Here is a 24,944-nt window from a genome sequence, read left to right on the forward strand (position 1 = left end):
ACTGACACACATCAAAGACATGCTTCCCAAATGAGCCAAATAGTAATTTTAGGTGCATAATGTTCCTAAAAGTATAGTACAGCTCAATATCTGCACAAGTCCAACAGCTTAGTCCACTACAAAAAAGAATCAGACAGCAAAAAATGTGAATTTAAAAGCGATTTGGATGTAAGGGTGAAAGTGTCCTCAGACAGCATCATATATGCAAATATAATGTTAGTTAAATGTATCAGTATATGACCATACCTCATAGTGGAACATATTTAATTCATAAACATTTATGATGCTGCTAAAAAATCAATGTTTAATAATTTATTCATACAAACTTCAAACAACACATTTCCATTCATTTTTGTATGAGTTCCTTCACTGTGATATAAACTATTTTATATTGAAACAAAGTTCAGGCACATATGGCTAAAATGTTTTTTTAACACTCTGAAATCGAACATAGCACTTTTTTATAGTTAGTTATTTGCATGTCTCTCATTATTGTGCACATATGGCTAAAATTCAACAGTACACATTAACGCAGTTCAAAATTTCCAAAGCATGATTCCAACTGAAGAAATGAGTTTTTACAAAACTGTAAGTAGAACTGTGTAGATCTCCATATTATAGCTCTGAAGTGGATAAATCACCTTTTATGTCACTCATTATATCGAGGAGCATTTCATCTCAGTAGTTAAGACTCTTTATTACTGTTTGGTGTCACTTTCATACACGTTGACGAAAAAGCCACAGAGTTTCCTTTAATGGCAGAATTACAGCATCCTTGTACACTGCAAAGATGAGCTCATTTAATAATATAAAAAAAGTATTGTTATATTTAAACAGGGGACAGTTATATTACTTTGAGTGTGTAGTACTAAAATAAGCAAAGTAATATTAAAATATTATACTCTATCAACATAACTAGCTCTTTTTAATTTAGTTTAAAGTAACTTTATGCTAGTGTATTTTAGAAAATGTTACAATAAATGAACTACAAAGATCACATGTTGAAAGTCCAACTTTCTTTTTTAAAAAGCAAATATAACTGTACAAAATATTTTCTTTGCTTTTCTGTAAACACATAGAGATTTAGTTTTTGTAACATACCACACATTTACAGGAGCACTGGTTTCATTAAAAACTGAGCTATAGCACTGGACATGAATGCTAACGAGAAATTATTAATCGCCGCAGTGGATTGTTGTCAGCTAAACATTTACATTGTAGTTTCCCACAAAAACACTGTAAACCTCATCACCTCCACAACTGAAACAATTATCACCGCAGTACTTCATAAGGAATTGAAGTCAAATGAGTGTTTATGCTCGCCACTGTAGAAGTTCTCCAAACCTGTTAAAAAATCAAGTATGCATTATTCAATGAGACTGGAGAGCGCTGCTGCCTCACAGCAAGAAGGTCCTGAGTTCAATTCCACCATCAGGCCGGGTCTTTCTGTGTGGAGTTTGCATGTTCTCCCTGTGTTTGCGTAGGTTCTCTCCGGTTACTCCCACAGTCCAAAGACATGCAGTTAGTGGGGATAGGTTCATTGGAAACTCTAAATTGCTCGTAAGTGCGAATAGCCCTGCGACAGACTGGGGACCTGTCCAAGGTGCATCCTAGGCTCCAGACCCCACCCCCCTGGAAGAGAATGGATGGATGGGTGGATGTTGTCATTTATAGCAACATCTTCAAATTCATGAAGCACTGCTGACCAGCTCCAGCATCTCTGCATATAATGCGCTGATCTGGAATATTTAAAGTTTAATTTTGTAGTTTACATGAAGAATTTTATTCACTTATAAAATGTAAAATATAAGATGTGGATGTCTAAATGTAGTTCTCATAGTTAAAATCTGATACTAAGGTCAATTATAGTTTTTTGTTGTTTTTTTGAGCTTTTTTAAAAATCTCACAGACAGAGGATTGCCATGTGGAGGTAAAAAAGCCTTATAAAAGGTTCTAATGCTAACAATGCATGCATTGTTAGTGTGAAGCATGTCTGCTCACATCCCATATGAGTGATTCACATAAACTGGAAACAAGCATGTTTGTTTTTCTAACATCCTGTGATTAAAAAAAAAAAACTCATCTCCTCCTGCTCTAATTTCCTATGACCATATATGGTAATATCATCTCTTGTTTGTGTATTTTCTGTGTATCTGAGTAGTTTGACACATCTATTGGAGTCACCATTCCAAGACGTATTTGATATATTAAGGAGAACAAATCATTCTTCAAAATAAAGAAATGATTTCATTTTCTTCAGCACACATGGACACATTTATACAACTAGAAGCCTAGAAAACACAACCTGGTGTGTTGCCACTGTTAGAGTTCTGGGGTAATGCTACATTCAGGGAAATCTTGTTTCTATTAATGTGAAAGCAAATGTGTTTTTTCTCCTTCTTCCGGAGTAAGACTTGGGTATGATTTTGGTCTCTAACAAATAGATCTCCTCACCTGCTGGTGTTGACATGTGCTCGTCACAGACTTATAACTTTTGATCACGTGTCGTCTGCACCATTAGTGCTGACTGTCACGATGCAGAAAGTCAGCTTATTCTCATTGTCATGTAGAGAGGAAAAACTGATAAAACACTGAATTCTGATTAGAACTTTCAAATGCAGATACACAGCACATTACGAGTGCAGCAAGACTCGTTGGGAGCCTGGAGTTTTCCAAGCTCCAGTCTGCTGCCATGCACCTTCCTCCACCGTCTTCCCTCTGGCCCTCATCACTAACAGACACGATGCTACTCTGACCGGTGAGGTCCCTTTACAGCCACAGAGCTCAGAGCTTCTTTATTGCCCTGCATTGTTGAGTCACCATTTCTCAACAATTAGATATTCGCTCCTCCTTAACCTCCTTCCTCACGCCATATGTGCCATTTCTACAAGCATGAAATGTACCTAATCTGTATTCAATTATTGTTTGAGGTCCACTTTAAAGAGGTAAACAACACAGTAAAAGACTTCCTCTATTTTCTTCATATCACATTATGCATGAAAAAAAGACTTTGAGGATGTTGAAGAGCTGTTTGAAACTAATAAAACATAACTAAAACAGTTTAATAATGAGTTGTCACAACACGTAGAACCTATTAATCTAGTCTTTATTGTAATTTTGCTGTCATTAAATGGACAGTCCTAAAGATCACCTTAAAGTTGACTACTGTTTGATATGAAATGCTGCAGCAAAGCACTGAAAACTGGTGTGAGACCTACATAAAATGATACCCGATCAGCAAATTGCACTATAAAAGTCTGAAAAGTACATTACATATACAGGGAGTGCAGAATTATTAGGCAAATGAGTATTTTGTCCACATCATCCTCTTCATGCATGTTGTCTTACTCCAAGCTGTATAGGCTCGAAAGCCTACTACCAATTAAGCATATTAGGTGATGTGCATCTCTGTAATGAGAAGGGGTGTGGTCTAATGACATCAACACCCTATATCAGGTGTGCATAATTATTAGGCAACTTCCTTTCCTTTGGCAAAATGGGTCAAAAGAAGGACTTGACAGGCTCAGAAAAGTCAAAAATAGTGAGATATCTTGCAGAGGGATGCAGCAGTCTTAAAATTGCAAAGCTTCTGAAGCGTGATCATCGAACAATCAAGCGTTTCATTCAAAATGGTCAACAGGGTCGCAAGAAGCGTGTGGAAAAACCAAGGCGCAAAATAACTGCCCATGAACTGAGAAAAGTCAAGCGTGCAGCTGCCAAGATGCCACTTGCCACCAGTTTGGCCATATTTCAGAGCTGCAACATCACTGGAGTGCCCAAAAGCACAAGGTGTGCAATACTCGGAGACATGGCCAAGGTAAGAAAGGCTGAAAGATGACCACCACTGAACAAGACACACAAGCTGAAACGTCAAGACTGGGCCAAGAAATATCTCAAGACTGATTTTTCTAAGGTTTTATGGACTGATGAAATGAGAGTGAGTCTTGATGGGCCAGATGGATGGGCCCGTGGCTGGATTGGTAAAGGGCAGAGAGCTCCAGTCCGACTCAGACGCCAGCAAGGTGGAGGTGGAGTACTGGTTTGGGCTGGTATCATCAAAGATGAGCTTGTGGGGCCTTTTCGGGTTGAGGATGGAGTCAAGCTCAACTCCCAGTCCTACTGCCAGTTTCTGGAAGACACCTTCTTCAAGCAGTGGTACAGGAAGAAGTCTGCATCCTTCAAGAAAAACATGATTTTCATGCAGGACAATGCTCCATCACACGCGTCCAAGTACTCCACAGCGTGGCTGGCAAGAAAGGGTATAAAAGAAGAAAAACTAATGACATGGCCTCCTTGTTCACCTGATCTGAACCCCATTGAGAACCTGTGGTCCATCATCAAATGTGAGATTTACAAGGAGGGAAAACAGTACACCTCTCTGAACAGTGTCTGGGAGGCTGTGGTTGCTGCTGCACGCAATGTTGATGGTGAACAGATCAAAACACTGACAGAATCCATGGATGGCAGGCTTTTGAGTGTCCTTGCAAAGAAAGGTGGCTGTATTGGGCGCTGATTTGTTTTTGTTTTGTTTTTGAATGTCAGAAATGTATATTTGTGAATGTGGAGATGTTATATTGGTTTCACTGGTAAAAATAAATAATTGAAATGGGTATATATTTGTTTTTTGTTAAGTTGCCTAATAATTATGCACAGTAATAGTCACCTGCACACACAGATATCCCCCTAAAATAGCTAAAACTAAAAACTACTTCCAAAAACATTCAGCTTTGATATTAATGAGTTTTTTGGGTTCATTGTGAACATGGTTGTTGTTCAATAATAAAATTATTCCTCAAAAATACAACTTGCCTAATAATTCTGCACTCCCTGTATAATCAGCACATCTGGGGAAAAGGGACTGTTTTGTTTCTATCCTACTGCCACAAGATGGCAACCCTGCCTTTGTCACCGCGTGACTAATACCCGAGCACTGGATATAAAGAACCATGCAACGCTTTCAGAACAGAGCTGAATTTGAATTTCTTCCCTGAGCTTGTTTAATTATGATTACATGCATTATTTATTTTCTAAAACTCCTGAACTTTATCAGTAAAATGTGTTACAGTTACACAGAATGCAGTGCTTTGTTAATGTATCTCTCTAAACAGACAATAAGATGGCAAAGTGACATCTGACATGGTTAAATAAACTGATGTCTACTGTATCAGTTTGACTGGTCCAAACAATAGATTCGCCCAACTCTAGTCAAACATGCAGTAACTTGCTGGGGGCCGATCATTTCTTTTGACATTTTAATCAAGAGCTCGGTACAAGCCCCACTTCACGAAATGCGATCTGCGCACATCACAAAATCAACCTTAACTGCTTCCCTTAATCACTGTACAAAGAAACAGAACATGAGTCCCCAAACACCAAACCTCTACTTGGTATCACCTCTGATCTATATCCAAATCTATTCCTGTACCCAGTGACTGCCCAGCCTCGAATATTAGCTGTCAGCAGTTATGGCTTAGTAGCTTACTGCAATAAATTAAAGTTTATTATGCCATTTAACTATATTCTCTCAGTGAGTACTTCATCGCTTTTAATTCATGAATAAACCTCACCCCCTGCTTTTTCAGCTACTCATAAATAGTCAGTTCTAATATGGAAATATGTCAGGTCTGAGCTCACATGGATCTGTAATACAGTACTATCACGCCTTTCTTCTTCATAAGAAGCTGAATCACCGTAGTTAGTTATTATCATATCCTTTCTGTGTGGCTTGCTTGCAGCAGCAGCGACCTGTTAGGGAAGGTCCATGTCGACTAAAACAGTGTGAATCAGTCCTGGCTGAAGAATCAGTGCTAATGCAATTCTCTTTCATTTCCTTTCATAAGCGCAAATTGGATCAGTATCTCGGAGATGTAAAAGCTAATGTGCTCAGACGGCTCGTGATTTCCGTGAACTCACAACCCTCGGCTCCAGCGAACTACTACATTACTCACACAACTTCCACTTCCCCTTACGGCTTGTGTCATGCGCTTAGGAATTATCCATCTCCAGGAGATGATCTCATGTGTGGGTGCAAGTGAGTAATTTCTCCTCAGAGACTTTTTAATTGTTCTTTGGAACAGGTTATGAGACGTACTCACTGGTCTACAGCACTCGAGTTCATGGGAGGTGGGCTGTAACAGGTCCTTTAATTCATTTAACGCAAATTTCCCCCACAAGTATGCACTTATTTCTTGCTTGCCGCACACGCTGATGAATTAGGCTACTTTGTAGTGTGCTTTAAAGTCTAATTGTGGTAGGGAAGCTTCGATTGTGGTCAGATGATGGGGGCAAATTATTTTAGGAGTTTGGATCACAAATTCTGCATCTAAAAGCCTTCAAAATATCAGTTTATATTGGGTCTTGGGGTTTCATAACAAATTTTAATTGAAATTAGTACAAACGTCAGACGTTATGCCTTGAATTTTCCAGACACCCTGGAGTTTGAGGGACCTGCCTTGCAAAGCAGCCTTGGGTATGACCAGAATAAGAAGATTATTGGTGAGGCTAAATTAATTATTCTAGTTATTAGATTACATTCTTCACTTATGACTCTGAAAAAAAATTGTTGTGGAATTAAACGGTTTGCCGTTATCCCGTGGTTTCATTCACCCCACAGGCTGCGAGGTGAATGAAGGCCCGCTGGCTGTCTTTTACCCCGTTGATATCAATGTGCCAGTGGACCGGCCTGGCCGGGATACCACCAGCATCACTTCACCTCTCCACGTTTCCAAGTAGCAGCCCCATCCTCCTCTCTCCGTTCATTGGTGACACTTGATGCCCATCATGAGGAGCGAGCCGCGGGGCATTCCCTATCCGCGTGCTTCGTCGGAAGTGGTCGCCTTTTCCCTTTGCTCCATTGGACCGAGTCCCTGTCAGTCGGGATCCCTCACGCTGAGTACAGTCCGCCTCTCCGACTCTGTGTCTGCTCAGACTACCGTCATATTGGTTGCTAGAAGCAGCAACGACCACGGCAGAAAAGAAGACCCCCACCATGATGAAGAACGGGCTTCCACGGCGCTTAACGCACGAATTAGTTTTTTAAATACATTTTAAATTAATAAATTAAAATAGTCGGGATGATACCGTCAAGTATTCGTGTACCTTCAGTGGTTTCAGCCGACACCGTGGTCCGCAAGGGGGATATATGCCTGAGTTCTCTTAATAGCCATTTTTTGCAGACAAAGAGAGCTGTTGAATAGAGCTTTCAGGAGACACACGGGTAAGATATGACATTTAGAAACTAATCTGCACTTGCCGAACTTGGCACGTTTGTCTTCTTAGCTCATCTAATAGTACACAGGACCGTCTGGTTAACTTATAAAAAAAATGTGGAATTTTTTTTTTTTTAAAACAAGCTAAAATGCTAACTCCGCTAGCTGGTTAGTTAGCCAAAGCTAACTAAAACGCTAGAAATTCCCGTTCTGGGGAATGCTAACAATTAGCATTTTTGACAGTTCACAAGCCCGAACAGTACCTTGATTATATCTTTGGCTAACTAAATGACAGATATCTCTAATATTTGCTTCTTTAAGCATTATATTTATATGACTGTAGTCCACGAGTTAGCTCGGCAATTATGAGCCTGGAAAACGTTTTCAGAAGTTACATTTAGAGGTGTCCGGGGGGCTGGATGTGGTTCGTTAGCGGGTTAGCAAGTGAGCTAACTTGGCTGGGACAGGGAAAATGTGGGGCCTCCAGGACCCCAGAGGCCTTCCAGCCAAATCTATGAACCAGCTATGATAACGTTTTAGCGCGATTGTCGGATTTCTGTTGACTTTAATAGCACATGAATCTGTAATGTAGCCAACGATACTATAACGGACCTGTCAAGATTGCATTGAAACGAAGACTGTTTTTGTAATCGTATAACTTAAGGCAGTTAGCATTGCATCTAAACGGATTTGGAAATATGTCTTTGTTATTAATTTGAGATTTTCTTTTTAGATTAAACAAAGTATATATTTATTAAATGATGTATTTTTAACGATGTACTAAGCTCAAACAACTAACAAAGGAACACGGGTGTCGAATAATTGCTGTGGAAACAGCGTTGATTCAGTTCAAGTAGTGCATTATTGAGTATGGATGGAAATGTTGCTTCAAAGGTGTATTTTCACCGAGGAGTTCTTCAGCGTCCGGTTTGTCAGGTTTTAAGCGATGGGGGAAAACAATCGGCGTGCTCATCCGTTTTGATTTTTTCTTATTGTATGGCATGTCCCACAAATCTTCTATAATGTGAGGAGCTACAAATACCTCATTAACTCTGTTCTGGTCTGAGCAGGGGAGGCATCCTCCCTTAATCTTGTCTTCTCTCCAGACCTCTCTTAGATCAGTGTGGTCCCAGGAGAATGGGTGTGTTGGATTGTCGGAGAGGAGAAGTAGCCTAGTTCTGTTTCAGGACGGCTGAAATGACTGTGGACTGGATCACACTTGGTGCAGCCATTGTTGACAGCAGCAAAAGTTAGAAGGTTCAGGAGGACTGTCTCAGTCTTGAATTGGCTTTAATTGCAGACGCATGTCTACATTATGATATGTGTGTGTCGTCTGTTCTTTATCAATTTGAAATATACAAAAGTTCTATAATATTATTTGCTATCACATGAATTGGGTATTTGGACATATGGTGGTCTGTGCTATTCTGTGTTAATTAAATGCACTGACCTGAAAGCTACTGATTGTATGTTTGCAGTTGTTCAGGCAGTGCCAGCATGTCTGGTATGACAGTAGCCACACTAATGAGAACAAGGAACAGATAAGACTGAAGTACAAGTTGGCAGATTTTCAGTTATAGGTGCCAGTTTTCATGAAACAACTCTGAGCATTGTGCTTCTGTGTATCTTAGGGTAATTGTTTGAATTAGTGTCACAGTGGACATAAAACTGTCAGACTAACCAGCAAACTTGTATTCTTTAGTTTTTTGTTTGTTTTTTCTTTTTAGATGTTTGTCAAAGGTGATTTGGAATATGGTGCCAAGTTTATGATATAATCATACTTGTGCATGAAAAGTAGTTGTATGGTTATAGCTTTTGGAAGCCAGGGACTATGTAGTCATAGTTGTTGTAAACTGGAACATTGCAAGGTTTGTGTTTTTGGGTTTTTTTGAACTGATTCGCAAGATAAAGAATAACTCTCACCAGCCCGGATGGAAAAGCTCTTGAGATGTAACTAGGGCTGCCACAAACGATTATTTTGATAGTGGACTAGTCACCGATTATTTTTGCGATTAGTCGACTAATCAGATCATGCATCCATTGGACGTAAAACGTACAGCTTATTGCACCAGCATGCATCTGCTCTTATTTAACTATCATTAGCTTACAGCTTTAAGTGTTTAAGGTATGTGCTAACTAAAAATAAAGACAAGATGATAGTTTATTAAATTTTAATAAATCTGCAGATTGTTTCGGTGGAGTTTAATAAACTCAGCCGTCTGCTCCTTGCTATCTAAAATATAACAGGACACCGGAGTATGTTCTCAGGCATCTCACACTTCTGATAATCAGTTGTTTGCTTGACGTTTATTCAGCTGTGTAAAACTATAACTTTAATCCCAGCCAAACCAATTTACTCAGGAACAAATAAAATACTTAAAAAAGCCAAACAATAACATTTTTAAGTTTAACCTGAGTACTGAAAGACACCGGTGGGTTTGAAAACGATTTGCCCGGAGTCCGGTGTTCTCACCGGCTCTAGTGAGCCTAGAACCCCGGCTAGCTATCGAGCTGGTGGGTAACAGACGTCTCCGAAAACGTCTGAGCGCTTTTGAAAATATGTGGTGTCTTCATAAACTGAGCAGATATTTGAAGTTTACACAGCTACATTCTCGCCTGAAAACATGTTAGACGTTTATTTTGTGACCCAGAAAGAATAATAAGAGTAACATTAAAGCTAACTAGCTGCCGCCATTGCTGGAAACTGAGCAGGGCCGCGCTATGAATTCTGGGACACAGCTTCTTCTTTTGCCTTTAATGGCAGCTGGCATCCTTGTACATGCAGTTCTGTTTCAGTCCGTTATTACACTCTCAAATCCTACTACTTACTCCTGCATCTTTTGTGATCTTACAAAGCTTCAAACGATGCGTCGACTATTAAATTAGTCGTCGACGATTTTGATAGTCGACGTAATCGTGACTAGTCGACTAATCGTGGCAGCCCTAGATGTAACTGATATAATATTAGCCTCACAGTTCCAGTTCAACTTGGAGGACACACAGCAGGGTGGGAGCATGCACTTTTACTTTGGAGTTCAGTGGTTTGTTCATTTTGACAGTACAGTTACAGAATCAAGAAAACTTCTGGCAAATTTAGGTTGTGAGCAGAAAAACCGTTGTGTTCAAACAAAACTTTGGCAAATGAGAGGCTGTTGTTTGCATGTTTTGCTTTCTCAAATTGAATTGGCTGGACACACAGTTCACTTTGAGCCATGTACCTCTTCGAACAAATCTTGGAGTGCCTTTCAACATTTGGCAGTTTAAACATAAAGCACTTTTATAAGCATGATCATTAATATGATGTTTAGTCCCACAATGGGAAAAGTCAAATATGGCTTTAATATCTATTCCTGAAGACACATAAATATAGTATGATTGCAATAATATTGTTGCTTTAAAAAGTTGAATTAGCTGTTTGGAAATTCTTAAAATGATACGTATCCCTCTACTACACTGGAGAATGCAAATCCTATAAAAATGCCAACATTTTTGATTTACATAACTAATACTGATTTTGTGCTACATCAATAAAAGGCTAGTCTCAATGTCTAAAGGAGGCTGTAGGTTTCCACATGTTTGAGCAATGTTTGACCAAGACAGATTTTTACAAATCCTGAGAAACAACCCTTTGAACGTACATGACGTGTTCCACTTAAGTCTGTTGTACTGTTTACTACAGTGTATGTCATCTGATAACTTAAAGTGGAACTTATACTGGTTTATAAAACTGTGTTGCTATGCACAGCATTTGTGATTGGCTGTTACTCTCTTATGAATGTACGCTCATCGGCTACTTTATTAGGGACACCACTGGCTCACTAACACAAATATATTAATCAGCTAGTAACATGGCAGTGAGTTGATGCGTTTAGACATAGGTATGGTCAAGGTGACCTAGTGAAGTTCAAACTGTGCGTCAGAATAGGGAAGAAATGCGCTTTAAGCCACTCTTGTCAGCTGAGAACTGAAAACTGTGGCTACATTCATTTTTATTTTATTTTTTTTTTGACAAACTCACCAAAATTGGACAATAGACGGCTGGAAAATGTTGCCTGGTCTGATGCTTTTCCATTTCTGCTGTGACATTTGGAGGGCAGAGTCACATTTTGGCATAAACAACATAAAAACATGGGTCCATCTTGCTTTATATCAACATTTCAGATGCAGTGGAGTGGGGGATATTTGGGCCCCTTAGTTCCAGCTCGGCATCGTTGAAATGGCACAGTCTTTATGAGTGTTGTTGCTCAGCATGTCTAACCGTTTAAGACCACAGTGTACACATCTTCTCGTTGCTCCTTGCAATAGGATAACACACAATGTCAGAAAGATCAGATCATCTGAAAGTGGTTTCTCGAACATGACAATGACTTCACTGCACTGAAATGGCTGCCACAGTTGCCAGATCTCAGTCCAGTAGAGCACCTTTGGGATGTGGTGGAACGGGAGATTTTCATCCTTGATGTGCACGTGATGATTCTGCAGCGACTGTCTGATGATATCACGTCAACATGGACCGAAATCTCTGGAATGTTTCCAGCACCTTGTTGACGTGAAGGAAAAAGGTCCCAGAAACAACATATGCTTGATTATGCAGACTAGTGGCTGAAGAAAGAACTGACCTTTGGAATTCTCTAGGAGCTGTGACATCTGATTTCATTATCCAAGTAATCTGACAGTTTTTTGTTGTTGTTAAAAACAGTGAAAAATGGCAGTAACAATATCTGATACACAGGCAATGCCATCATTTTCACCTATAAAACATTGCCATGATAGTTCAGATATAAATTCGAACCTCTGTTATGCACAAGTTTGGTTTAGCCTCTGCTGTTCTGACAGTGACAGATTAACTGTGTTTTGTTACTGTGAATAATTCAAACCTAAAAACTGAACTTTAATATACTGTAAGAGCAGCCAAGTCTTTTTAAAAGCCAAACCCTGTCAAATGTTTTTGACTTGGTAACTCAGTGATCAATATGCTAATTTAATCTACTCTCCACTGTTGGCTCAGATAAGATGCACTTACTTGGCACAATAATATTTGTGTGTCTCTGCGATTTTCATATAATGTGGAGATTTGGCATAAAGTGGAATTTTTATGTGCCTTGTTACAAGCGGCAGAGTAAAAGTTGTCACTTACAATGACGTGCACAAAACTAGAAAGCAGTTCACTGACTGCTGTTGGCAATTATTTTGCTGTGTTATAGGGCAATTTAAGTCTGTAGTGCCTTTTTTCTGTGAAGCGCTGATGGGGTGACAATAACCACTGGAAAAAAAGGGAGAAACTGTGGCCAAGAACTGATAAATTGGTTTTTGCAGTGGGCTCGGTGATGGCATGATTTACAGTGGTGGGTTTTCCCCACTGCTGTCACTGTTACGGCAACAAATAGGAATGATCTCGTTTTCAGCGCTTGAGAGTAATGACCATAAACCCTGTGAAAACTGTTGTCGTAGTAAGATGCATTAGAATCAGTTTCACATACATAAAAATAATAATTTTGTAATGTAGTTGTGGCCACAACCAGCACCGCTGAAAAGTTTTCTGAGTGTGAGTCTATTGCAGCAAAGACACTGGCTTCGTTGTTTAGGGCAGAGGAGAGGCTTTAAACCCAGCTTCAAACAAACATTACTAACCAGTTTAGACAATGTCATTTGTATGTTGCTGCTAGTCGTTAGAAATGATGTGTAGTTCATCACTCCATCGCCAGTCAGCAGTAGTTAGACCGCAGAATAATCTTTTTTTTCCTCTTACTGGCACTACCTCTTGAGCGCATTGAATACAGACATCCAGCCGAGCAGAGCATGTAGAAAACTTGATCAGGGTTGTTGTACAGACACTTACAGAGCATGGAGTAGGGATGGGTACTGCAACCAGGTATTAAACAGACCCTAGGGCTAAATTATAAAAGACTGTAGTATCAATAATCTGAAGTTATCATTAATGTTTTGTTTTTGTTACTGGATGCAAAAACCCCCCCAAAACAACACAAAAAACATGTTTATTATTGGTACACGAGGCTTATCTTTCTGAGCTCCTCTGTTAGTTAGTAAGACATAAATCTGCGGTGCATTTTTTTTTCTGTTCCCTATTTAGAAGACAGTTCTCTCTTTCTCTTTTGGAGCCTGCATGCAAGGGGCGGGACACGGGGCAGCTCTGTCCCACACACAGAAAATTAAATGCTCAAAAGTGTGGTTGAACTTTGCCAGAGTTGATGCTGACACTGGTTGTTGCCACAGTTGCAGCGGTCTTTTAATGGCGGAAACACAGTCAGTGTGTTGAAACTTTAGTGAAAGTACATCACATTCAGGTTTTTGACATGCGGTTTTTGACTGTAGCGCTGGTAGCACTCCCACAATTATTCAAATTATCAGTTGTTTCATCTAAAATATGGACCTGGGTTAATGAGTCAAAGTCACTATTAGCAGCCCGACTGTTACGGGTGAGTGTATTCAGTCTGGGATGGTCATCATCTGGACCGTCGCTCCCAATCCCAATAATTTTTTTTCATAATTTGATTGTTATGTTACTCCAAAAAAATCCCAATAAGAATATTAAATTCGTACCTTATTGCTGGTATCACATGTAGTTGGCAGGTGAAAATAGCAATGGGAAAATGCCAAATGGGAAGTGAGCCAAATAAATTAATGACATTTTAAATAGGTTGTCGTGTATACAACTTGGTGCCAGAGCAGTCGAAATATAAACCTAAACTTCTTTTATGCTCAAGTTGGGATTTGCCTTTGCTGTGTTAACAGTGAGTATTTCACTGTTCACTGGTCGGTACAGCTATCAAACTTTGTATGAAAGCAATCCTGTTGCAAAATAAAACAGATTTGATTGCATTATATAGGCCATCTCGCAGCTGAATGTTGTTTACAACAAAGCAGAAAATGGCATCGCATGTTGTCATGTTTCTCGGTTAACAGATTTTAAAACTGATTCAAGTTTATATAGACACAATAAGTCTGTAAATGACACACAGAGCTTGACAACAGACTCACGTGACTGTCTGGGACCTGTTTTGAACAGGACTTAAATCAAACCTTTATTTGTAGTGATTGTGGAGGTTTTATGTGTTACTGATTTTATTTTTATCTTGGCTATTAATAGTTAAAATAACAACACAAATGTTCATTAAAAATAAATTGGCAAAAAAGAATTGGATAAACAAACTATTGACTCCTGCTTCTTTAAAGTTGCCTTTTCTTCTGAGTTTATACAGTAACGCTCATTTCAAAAAGTTATAGTGTTAATAGACTAGATCACAGTATTGTAAGAGGTATGTTTTCTAAACGTTTTTTCTAAAATAATAACCTGATCCATTTTATAAATATTTTTTGGTTTTCTGTTTCCCCAAGCCTCTAATTCAGTGTGCCATTTTTATTGAAATGTCTTTAGTTTGATATAATATTGATGAAGTTTTAGACATTTTTTTTTGGAAGTTTTATAACATATAGTAGTTAGTTGTCATGCTTTGAAGTCTGTTCATACATGGTTACTATATCACCATCATTCATCATAATTTTGGCTTCATTTTTCATTATCCTAGTACCAGTTAATATGTACTTAGTACAGATCGTTGTTGGAAGGAGGACGAACTGACTACCTGTGGAAAAATGGCAGAAAATTACTTTTATTTGATTTCCATTTTCAATAATCATAACCAATTCACTGCACAGATGAGGTGGTGGTATAAAAGTTAACCTCTGCTCGCTTGCATTGTGGAATTTTGATGGCATCTGCTTGAATTTTGAAGGCTGTTTTACCAAAATAGCAAACTTCTTTAGCACTTAGTCTGCAACTTCAGGCTCTTGTTTTAATAAGCTTATCCCATGTCAATAAATAAAAATTGACAAAAATAAATAAATAAAAATAAATGCAGTAGAGTGAAATATATTTCACGAGTAACTAGACTGTTTGTTCTGGGAAAGCACAGTACATTTACAACAAAATGGTGAATGGCCTCAAGGATAGAAATGTATCAGCCAGCTGATTGGTCGAGAATCTCATGGAGCCAGTGTCAAGAGAGGTACACACTTTGAAGCTGGCATCCACCTTAAAGGAGTTGTAGACTGATTTTGTGTTTTTATTGCAGATTAATGTAGACATTACATGGCTATTTATAACCTTTGTCAGGTAGCTATTTTGCATGGACTGGGTTGTGAAATAAAATGGACATATTGAAGTTTATTGCAAATTCTTTGGGTAATGCCAGCTGGGTTGTAAGTTACACAAGTGTTGCAGTTTGTTTTCTGGGGTATAGCAACCAATAGTGGCTGTTAAATGGAGACTCATTGTTCTGTCCTCGTCGTTTTCTTCTGACAAAGCAAATCCATAAGTGGGCCAGGGTCCTAAGTCTGTGATAAACTTAGCGAGCTGCCTTGAGCAAATGTCATGTGCTGAATCTCAGCGTAGTTTGCTTACCTTGCGTAACATTTTCTGTCACAGCTGATAGTGTTGAACCGTGATGTGTTCGTTAGCATTTATAGGTAAACTTTACTCTGCATGCTGGTTGACATGATGTTTCATAATCGTTGGGTAACAGGTTTTAGCCCAGAAGAAGATTGAGTAAACTGACCAAAAACAAGAAAAGAAAGGAAGTTAGGTTTGATGATTCCAGAGAGACTTGAAGACTTTTGTGTTAGTAGCTCATTAAATGCCTGTTCTTTTAAGTATGGTACAATATGGTTTCTGTGCTAATTTCTTGCACTCGTTTCATTCAAAGTTGACTGAAGACAGACTAAAATTAGTTTTAGAAATGGATGATTTGCTGTAATTCCTTTTAGCAACAAAGACCCTAAAGACCCTTGACAGATATATTTAGATTTTCTTATAGAACAATACAATATTTAGCGATTTTAAAATCATGGACAATGTTTGTTTGTTTTTTTCCCCTTTTTTCAGACAAAAATAATGAACATATTTCCCTAAAATGTATCCCTGCTGAGATAATATAATGGAATAATTTTGTCACAATAAGTCATGAATTTGTTGTTTGTGGCATTAAATGTGTTGCTAATAGTGAAGTTGCAGAGTGCTCTGTAGTGGACGAACTGTGCGGCACAAACATGGTTGAAGGGTGTTTCTCCCATCTCTTCTTTACTTTAATTCTCATTTGTCTGTTGTAAATGGGGATACCAGTATATATGCAAATGGCTAATATCTGCACCATCAGGATCTAAACCTAAACACTAGTGTGAAGAAGTGCTAAGCTGTTTGGTTGAAGATACTGTTTTGTTATACGCATCTTTTTGTTTTGCCAGTTGTGTGGACACTAACAAAGCCATGATGTCAAAAAACTCATCAGAAACAGGAAAGGAAATGCTGTAGAAATAGTCAGTTATAAATTCCTTTAGGGCTTTGGCTGCTTCCCTATAGTAACTCTGCTCACTGTAAAATTTGGATTATTAGAATGCACTCTAGTGCTAGAACTTCCAAATCCCTGTCAAAGTCTACTAGTGATAAATCAACCACTTATGTGAGAGTGTATGTGAATATACATGTGCCCTGTCTGCTGCTGTTACAGGGAAGGTTTTTGGTCAGGTCTAGACTGGCTCTGTAATACAGTACATACCAGCAGATCAGCTGTGAGCAGATCCTAGGTTCATTTATAGCTGTGGCCTTGTGTCCCTGCATGTCTGCCTGGCAACTCGTAGCTCTGCTGTTCCAACAGCTCAAGCTCACCCATCTCCCAGACACTCTGGCCCCGTTATACTCTCACCATGTCTAATTACTAGATACACATTAGTCTGGGGAATTTAAATGTAGGGCATTCTTTGTGTAGCTTGTACCTCAGTGTTAAATGTAGGTACCATTGCTGCTGTTGGGATGTTCTCACCTGTGAGTTAATCAGCTTTGTCTTCTCTTATATTCAGGTCCCAGGGGCTCCTATTAATGAAGAAAGTGGGCATCATGTGGAGCAATCTGAAGAGCAGATGCCAGACACTCTTCCACAACAACAGTTCAGGACCCCATGAAAGCAGGATTGAGGCAGACACTGTCCACTGTGTGGTGGATATCGGTCAAGGAGGCAGCTCAGGTGGGGCACAGGCATCAGGAGCCTCCAGCCCGTCACGAAGCCTCCTACCAGTGCCAGTGGTAACAGCAGGGCGCCGTCATCATAATTGTGTGTCGGACATACCTCAGATTGTAGAGATAACTATCGACAAGGACGTTGAAGATGTGCGGGGTGGGTCCGGGGGTGTTCCCTTGGCTCGCAGAGACTCCTACTCCCGTCATGCCCCGTGGGGGGGCAAGAAAAAACACTCATGTTCCACCAAAACCCAAAGCTCTTTGGAGGCAGATAGGCGGTCTGGCCGCCTACGCGGTAGTGGGAACCGTAGGGACAGGCGCTATGGGGTCAGCTCTATCCAGGAGACAAATGACTCTGTATCGGTAGGACGCAGTCTGAACGGTCGGTCTCTGCGCCAGCGGCTAAGTGATACAGTTGGGTTGTGCTTACCCCTGCCTGCTCGCAGGTGCTCACGTTCCTCTAAGAACACAGTCACCTCCAAACGTAAGATTCACCTCACAGAGCTCATGTTGGAGACCTGCCCCTTTCCACCAGGCTCAGACCTTGCTCACAAATGGCACTTGATCAAACAGCACACAGCACCAGTCAGCCCGCATTCCTCTACTGCCCTTCTGGATGCTTTTGACCCAGCCCACCCCTCTCCCGAGGATGAGGAAGAACGTCTGCGCGAGCGCCGCAGGCTCAGCATCGAGGAAGGTGTGGACCCACCACCCAATGCACAGATCCACACCCTGGAGGCCTCAGTGCCAGGATCCTCTCTCTACAAACTGGGACCAAAAATGGCTCCTGGCATGGGAGAGGCCTCTGGGGAAGGCCGGGTCACAGGGGCCGGGAGCTCTTTGGCTGCTGCGTCATCAGGAGCCTGTGGGCAGTTGTTGGGGGCTGCAGCGTCATCCCAGGACTGTGACTCTGAGGAGGATTCAACCACCCTTTGTCTGCAGGCCAGGAGGCCCAAGCAGAGGCATGCTTCAGGGGATGGTCACCTTAGCCGACAACAACCCGGTCCCTGGAAGGTTCATACTCAGATAGACTACATCCATTGTCTGGTGCCAGATCTTTTAGAGATTACAGCTCTGCCCTGTTACTGGGGCGTAATGGACCGCTACGAGGCAGAGGCGCTGTTGGATGGGAGGCCCGAGGGCACCTTCCTGCTGCGTGACTCAGCCCAGGAGGACTACCTCTTCTCTGTTAGCTTCCGCCGTTACAATCGCTCCCTGCACGCACGCATCGAGCAGTGGAACCACAACTTCAGCTTTGATGCTCATGATCCTTGCGTGTTCCACTCTTCCACTGTCACAGGACTGCTGGAGCACTATAAAGACCCCAGCGCCTGCATGTTTTTCGAACCTTTGCTTACAGCGCCTCTTCATCGGACTTTCCCCTTTGGCCTGCAGCACCTGGCACGGGCCGCCATCTGCCGCTGGACCACTTACGATGGTATAGGGTCTCTGCCATTGCCTCCTGCCCTGCAGGACTTCCTCAAGGAGTATCACTATAAACAGAAAGTACGAGTTCGCTGGCTAGAGAGGGAACCGCCACTCAAAGTCAAATAGGGCGGTTTCTCCATTGCCTGTTAGACATGCTGCAGGAGGAATTCATAACTTTAGAAATTCCTCATTAGCAAAATGGAAGCTATACTGATAAGGCTTTCTTACCGGTGGGGGATCGAGTTTAAGTGTATCAAGCTATACAAGATTCATTCTAAACTTTGTTTTAGTTATTACTTACATCACAAAAGTACATATGATTATATTCAGTATAATGCTGTCTGGCAAGCACATGTTTTTGCGTTGAACAGGTTGTTTTGACAGGGAGGGGAGACACAAATATCAGTGCTTTGTGTCTTTTTTTTTTTTTTCTTTCTCCTGCTTTGTGCTAAGTGTCTGCCTGATCCCACAACATCACCCTGCCTGTAGACCTGCCTGCATGCCTCCCCCGTTCATCCTAAATTGCTATTTAGGCTTACATGGCTATGTTGTACAGCTCACTTTGTGCGCTCTTACTTTTCTTCCTTAGCTTGTCAAAGCACCTAGTGGAGCACCTTTACAAGAGAAGGTGTGTGTGTCTGTGTGTGTGTGTGTGTGTGTGTGGGTTGAGAGGGGATCTGGAGGTGCTATTTTGGTATACTGCAGTCAGAGCTTGTCCTATGGATAGAGCTACATAAGTCATGTTCTTTGCCATCTTGTTGCATGCATCAGTGAAGCCAGAGATGAAGGAAAACAAGTGATTTCTAAGGATTATGCGTAAGTCCTAAAGGAACATTAGTTTCTTTTTTAGCAGTATGGTGAGTGATGATTAATAAATCAGTTGACTGTGTGACATTTTAGTAAGCAAGCTAAACTTGTCAGCTTTATTCCACCTGTGTGGCATTGCTTTGGAAACATGACAGATTGTGAGGAAATCTTGTCATTGGTGCAGTTGTGAAAGCAGCCTGTCACTTCCTCACTGACCATAGGCAGTTTGGCATGTGGACACATGCATTCAAGTTCAGTTCTTCCTTTCTTCCTTCCGTTTTATAGATGCCTCCTTAAGCTCACGATCCATTTGTTGCATCGGCAATATCTGTATATTCAATGTATAAATAAAAATTCAAATGTATAAATAAATCTCAATACATGAATTCTATATATGTGATTACATTTAAAACATTAGTGCAGCTAGGCCTGGGTTCTTTTGGTTACAATAAAGAATCCTAACAAATGTGTTTCATAGGAAACAGCTGTGTGAAGACCGTATCTCTTTAAGCAAGTCGATTTACAGTGTAGTGAGGCAGTAATGAGCCTTGTTCAGGATTGGGCTGTGTCATGAGACACTTCATATAGTCATAGATGAATGAAGAGGATTTCAAAAGCTCAGCAAGAATCTTCTAAAATAGGAAAGAACAACTCCCAGGATTAGACTGCAGTGCTACTTTTTCTCTCTGTTCATTGTCATAATTACAGTATTAAATGATGAGAACCCTCAACTCTTGAGAGGCGGGCATATCCTCATTTTAGTTATCTAGCCTGTCATTTCCATAATGTCTCATTAAGTATAACCTGTGTGCCTCATACATATCCAGTAATATGTTACTTTATTTTCCAAACAAGAGTGGGAGGTGCCTCAGCACGATCCACCCGGCTCGCATCAAATAAAACTGAAGATGGTCATAATGAAGAGTTGAAGGAGCACTAAGCTCAATATTTATTGTGCACATTAAAGATTTTATAATGGATAACATTTTAGTGGTGCTATGTTGATTAAGCTCTTGCAGATTATTGAAATAATGGTGTGCATTAGTCACATCTGTTCTGACTCTGTCCACGCATTAGCCGTTCTTTATTGTTGGGTCCAGAGTCAGTTGTGCTGCTGTAGCATGTTTCAGTTTAGATAGCCAACCTGTCACATGTATATTTTTTTCATCCTCCGCTTGTCAGACAGCTGTAATGAGTGAGCCAGAAGCTTAACTCTCTACTGTGAGCATGTTGAATGATCTAACTAAGCTATCAGTATTAAAATCAGTTCATCAGCACAAGTATTTGTTCAGTCTCCCGAGTAGTTGTAAATATGTAATAACTGGCTTTTAAATAACTGACATAAGTTGAAATTTTAATAAAATGTATAGATGACTGAAGAAGGAGGAGATGGGTGGAGACTGAGTAGCTTCATTGGGATGTAATCCTTCACATTAATGTTTCAAACTAAAATATTTAAACTGAGATACAGATGAGATCATGATCACTGAGCTACTCTGTTGAGTTCTCAAACTGTTTTAGTTTGTTTTCTCATGTCAGCCCACTCAGCTGTTAAAAGATGTAGTTCCCATCAGTAAGGATGAATCATGAACAAATATATCATTTATTTCTTATATCTGCATCTGTGACCAAAGCTCTTGCACAAACCTGCATGTGTTAACTAGTAGATTAAAGCTTATGTAGTGTTAGACTTTAACTAGTTTAGATTTTGGTTTTACAAACAATTAATGGCTAGTTCCCTACTACACTATGTAAGACTTAGAGCTACACCATCAACTCGCTACCAAATACCTTTCCTCTGCTAAACAGTCGTCCAGTTTCTATGGATTTATCAGGTGATGATTTTTCTGCAAGTGGTAACACGATTGGTTAAAGGACTTCACCAACCAGTATTAGCTTTTTTTGGCTATTTTGTGAACTGATCAAAGTTTTACTTCTTGTTTACTCAAAAGTTGTAGTACTCTTCTAACAGCACTGCAGGTCTCTTTGTATGTTAATCACTAGTGTTAGCTGAAGTGGCAGGCGTGACCCTTAGGAGTGGAATAAGGCTGACACTGAGTTTTCTTGCATGTGCACTTCTATGTTTGAGGTATTTTAGCTTCCACACTGAACTGTACAAATGAAACCCCCCAAACTAAGCATATGTCAGACCATCTTTCTCACTGTCTTGTCGCTCACGCTGCAGCCTAGCAATGGCACACAGCTGCTACAGTACAAGTGCTGCATCCTATATGCAGACACAGATCAAAGGCCAGCGTTGCCATTCTAGAGCCATCGTTCACTGTGCTGTAAGGTCCAGTCTGTGTTGCTTTTTCTTTATTATTATTCTAATATACAAACTGTTCCCTCGCCGTCCAGCCACATCGCTGACATCACTGTGAAGATGGTGTCCCGTTTAGGCTGAGGTGAACAATAGGGAGGGAGGAGAAGATATGTAGCTGGCTTGCTGAGTCCTGGCTTCCTGTTGCTGCAACAGCATGCTCACAGAAAGGACAAGGGATTTGTCTAAATAAATAGCACTTTAATTGTGTATTTGTTTTATGCAGAGCAGCCCGCAAGTGTTGGGACAGTGACATGTTTGTTTAGTGTTTTTCCCCCTGTCTTTAGTCCAGCATATTGGATTTAATCAAGCTGAGGAACAGATAAGTGTGTGGTTGGAGTTGTTGGCCGTTTAGTCGACTTCTCAGAACAAAATTTACAAGTAGGGTCATCAGAGTCAGTCTTTTGCAACTAATCCCTGCTGAATTGAGTGATTGCCTTCACTCTTATGTTGAGGATCACTGTTTGTCTGCGTTGATCCAAAACAGAGGAATTGCACTATCCACACCCCCGCAGGGATTTGAGTACTCCAAAACCTACTGAGAAATTTGAATATTTTTCATAATTTTTATACCATTTTGCCGAATTAAAGATCCAAAACAACTGAAAATGTTCCACTGTCCAAATTCTTGTGGACCGTACCGTGTGTGTGTGTGTGTGTGTGTGTGTGTGTGTGTGTGTGTGTGTGTGTGTGTGTGTGTGTGTGTTAGCTGAAGATGGCGAGACTTGGGTGAGTGTTACGAGGGGTGGGGGGAGCCGGTGCTCCTAAAATATTTCACAGGTGTTGTAGGGTGTGTTGATGGGAGTCTCCGCCTCGCTGAAGACTCGTGCGTTTGTGTGTGGATGTATGTTAGCATACGGACAGAGCCACACAGGGAGAGTTTCCCGCGGAGAGACGGGCAGAGTTGAATGTGAGGGGTGACGACAGTGACTCCTATGAACAACGCCTCTCTGCCCCTGTTCTCCCCTCGCCTCCCCACTTTTTCTCAGGCAGGCCCATTGCAAGGAGAGTCCCAGGACCCTCTCAACCCAGTTTTCCCCATGGGAAATATCTGACATTAACCGTAGCACGTTTGCCATATAACCTGTAGATTTAGGTGGGAAAAAAACCAACGTATGAATGATGGATTTGTGTAATAGCCTGATGAAAAGACATTTTATTCTTCAGTGGTGCATACACTGTCTGGAACACACACAGATTTGCACACACTATCAACACTTCTAACAAATGCACTACCCCAGGTATTCACACACCCTCCCTCCCCCCTTAAGCCAGGGATGTATAAACATGGACCACATTTAGCCAGCGCCACGTTTCTGTGCAACACCCCACCCACACACACACACACACAAAAAGGGAAGGTAAAGCTGTGTGTGTATATTCTGTGTTCTTAAGACAAACAAAATACCACAAAAAAAGCTTAACATTTCTTTAGTATGACACTATTGGGCTGCACTATGAGAGCCTTGTGTGTGGAGGCAAACCACAAACTCTGCTCTAGACGAGAGATGGTTGTCTCCTTAGCTGTCCCTTAAAATAATAGCAATACCCCTGGATGTAGGACATATAAACCAACCACCACCACGGTACGACTCATGGTATCAGATCCTAGAATAAAAGAGAGAAAAACAAAAATAAGAGATATTTAATTTTTTCATGTTCCCATATATAAATATATATATATTTTAGAAAGCTGGGTTAAGTGCTTTATGCAAACAGAAGTATGAAAGAATTATTATTTTTCCTTATTACTGCTCCCTAATATGCAATGGAGTGTAGTGTAACAATGGTTGCAATCCTCTGTCACTTTAATGCTGTATGTGCACATTGGTTGCTGGGTGGATGTGGGTGCCGAGGCAACAGGACTTGACAATGATGGGAACTAATGGTTGTCACTCTGCAGCACCGGGATGTTCCCAGACTGCCCTATTCGTTTTGGCCAATCACAGAAAGCCCTTTAAATCCAGGGCCACAGCCGCTGCCGCGGGGCTGACCAAACTGTCATCAGACGAATATCGCCATTCTGTTCTTTTCTGCTTTTCCTCACCTGTTTCTTTTCTTTCTTTCTTCTGCTGTCAGGTAGAATTTGGAGCGTGTAAATGGCATAATCATGTTCACATTTCACTGTCTGTTCTGTGTATCTGCATCACCATTCAAAGAGGAAAAAAAAAAAGTTGTTTTCCAGTATAACCTGTTCATTTTTAAGAGCCGTATGATGCGACACTTGTAGCTGTCACTCTTGGTGCTTGGCTTATGCTTCATTGTCTTAATATTCCAAATAAAACTGTTAAGTGTAATCCACACTGGCCCATGATATAATGTGTATGTATTTTTTTCCCCTTTATTATTCCATCATACATGTCCGTATTAGCCAAAAGTAGAGTTACTACAGTTTAGTTTGGTAGTTTTGAGTGGGGGAAAAATAAGACCATCTTAGTGGGGGACGTGTTGGCCCACCTGCCAAATCCTTCTTTGTACACTCGTACAGGACGCCATCCATGGATGCAGAAACCTCAGACTTTCCCTTATTACTCACTTATTCGAGGCAGACTGTGTGGATGCCCCTGCATTTTATAGGCTGACGTGTTAATCATAGCTCACATCTTGCCCAGTTACATTTTATGTTCTGGTCTCTTGGTATGGATGGTATGTCAGTCTGTTACACAGGAACCAATCAAAATCTCAGTTTTGGGCATGACTTGGGCAATACAACTTTCATTCAATTTAACAAAATATTCTGTCTCAGAGAGAACGGCAAGTAGAAGATGAGCCAGGTAGCAAAATGTAAATAAGAAATAACTTGTGTTTAGACGCCACCAGTTTTCACAAAGTGCGCTTTATTGAAGTTTTCTGAAGTGAATTATTAAAAAACACAAAACATCCAACACATTAGTGTTTAACTCTGACAGAGTCATTAAATTGGTTTAGCTTTGCTACTGAAGCTGTAATATAAAACCATGGTATTGATACTGAAAGTCTCTCGTAGGAAAAAAAAATATGACGAACAAGCAAAAAGCTCATCTTATGTGTTGATAATTGTGCACATAGATCAAAGTGTGAGATGCGTGATTCTGTAGAAAACAGCTGTCTGTCCCTGAGAGCTGAGAAATGCTTTAAAGAAAAACACAAACTTGTATCCAAAGTTGTTTCC

General features: G+C 40.5%; 1 protein-coding gene across 1 annotated transcript; it reads left to right on the forward strand.

Moving 5' to 3' along the window:
* Positions 1-6,666: 6,666 nt before the first annotated feature.
* On the forward strand, positions 6,667-24,107 carry socs5b (suppressor of cytokine signaling 5b). The gene is made up of 2 exons (XM_013275781.3): positions 6,667-7,216; positions 17,082-24,107. The coding sequence occupies exon 2, from the start codon at positions 17,101-17,103 to the stop codon at positions 18,790-18,792; it is 1,692 nt and encodes a 563-aa protein (XP_013131235.1). The 5' UTR covers positions 6,667-7,216; positions 17,082-17,100; the 3' UTR covers positions 18,793-24,107.
* Positions 24,108-24,944: the final 837 nt, after the last annotated feature.

The sequence above is a fragment of the Oreochromis niloticus genome, linkage group LG13, assembly GCF_001858045.2.
Source record: "Oreochromis niloticus isolate F11D_XX linkage group LG13, O_niloticus_UMD_NMBU, whole genome shotgun sequence".
NCBI lineage: Eukaryota > Metazoa > Chordata > Actinopteri > Cichliformes > Cichlidae > Oreochromis > Oreochromis niloticus.

What these genes read in the sequence shown, in the direction of transcription:
- socs5b (XM_013275781.3), top strand. Translation starts at nt 17,101, where the DNA reads ATGAAGAAAGTGGGCATCATGTGGAGCAATCTGAAGAGCAGATGCCAG.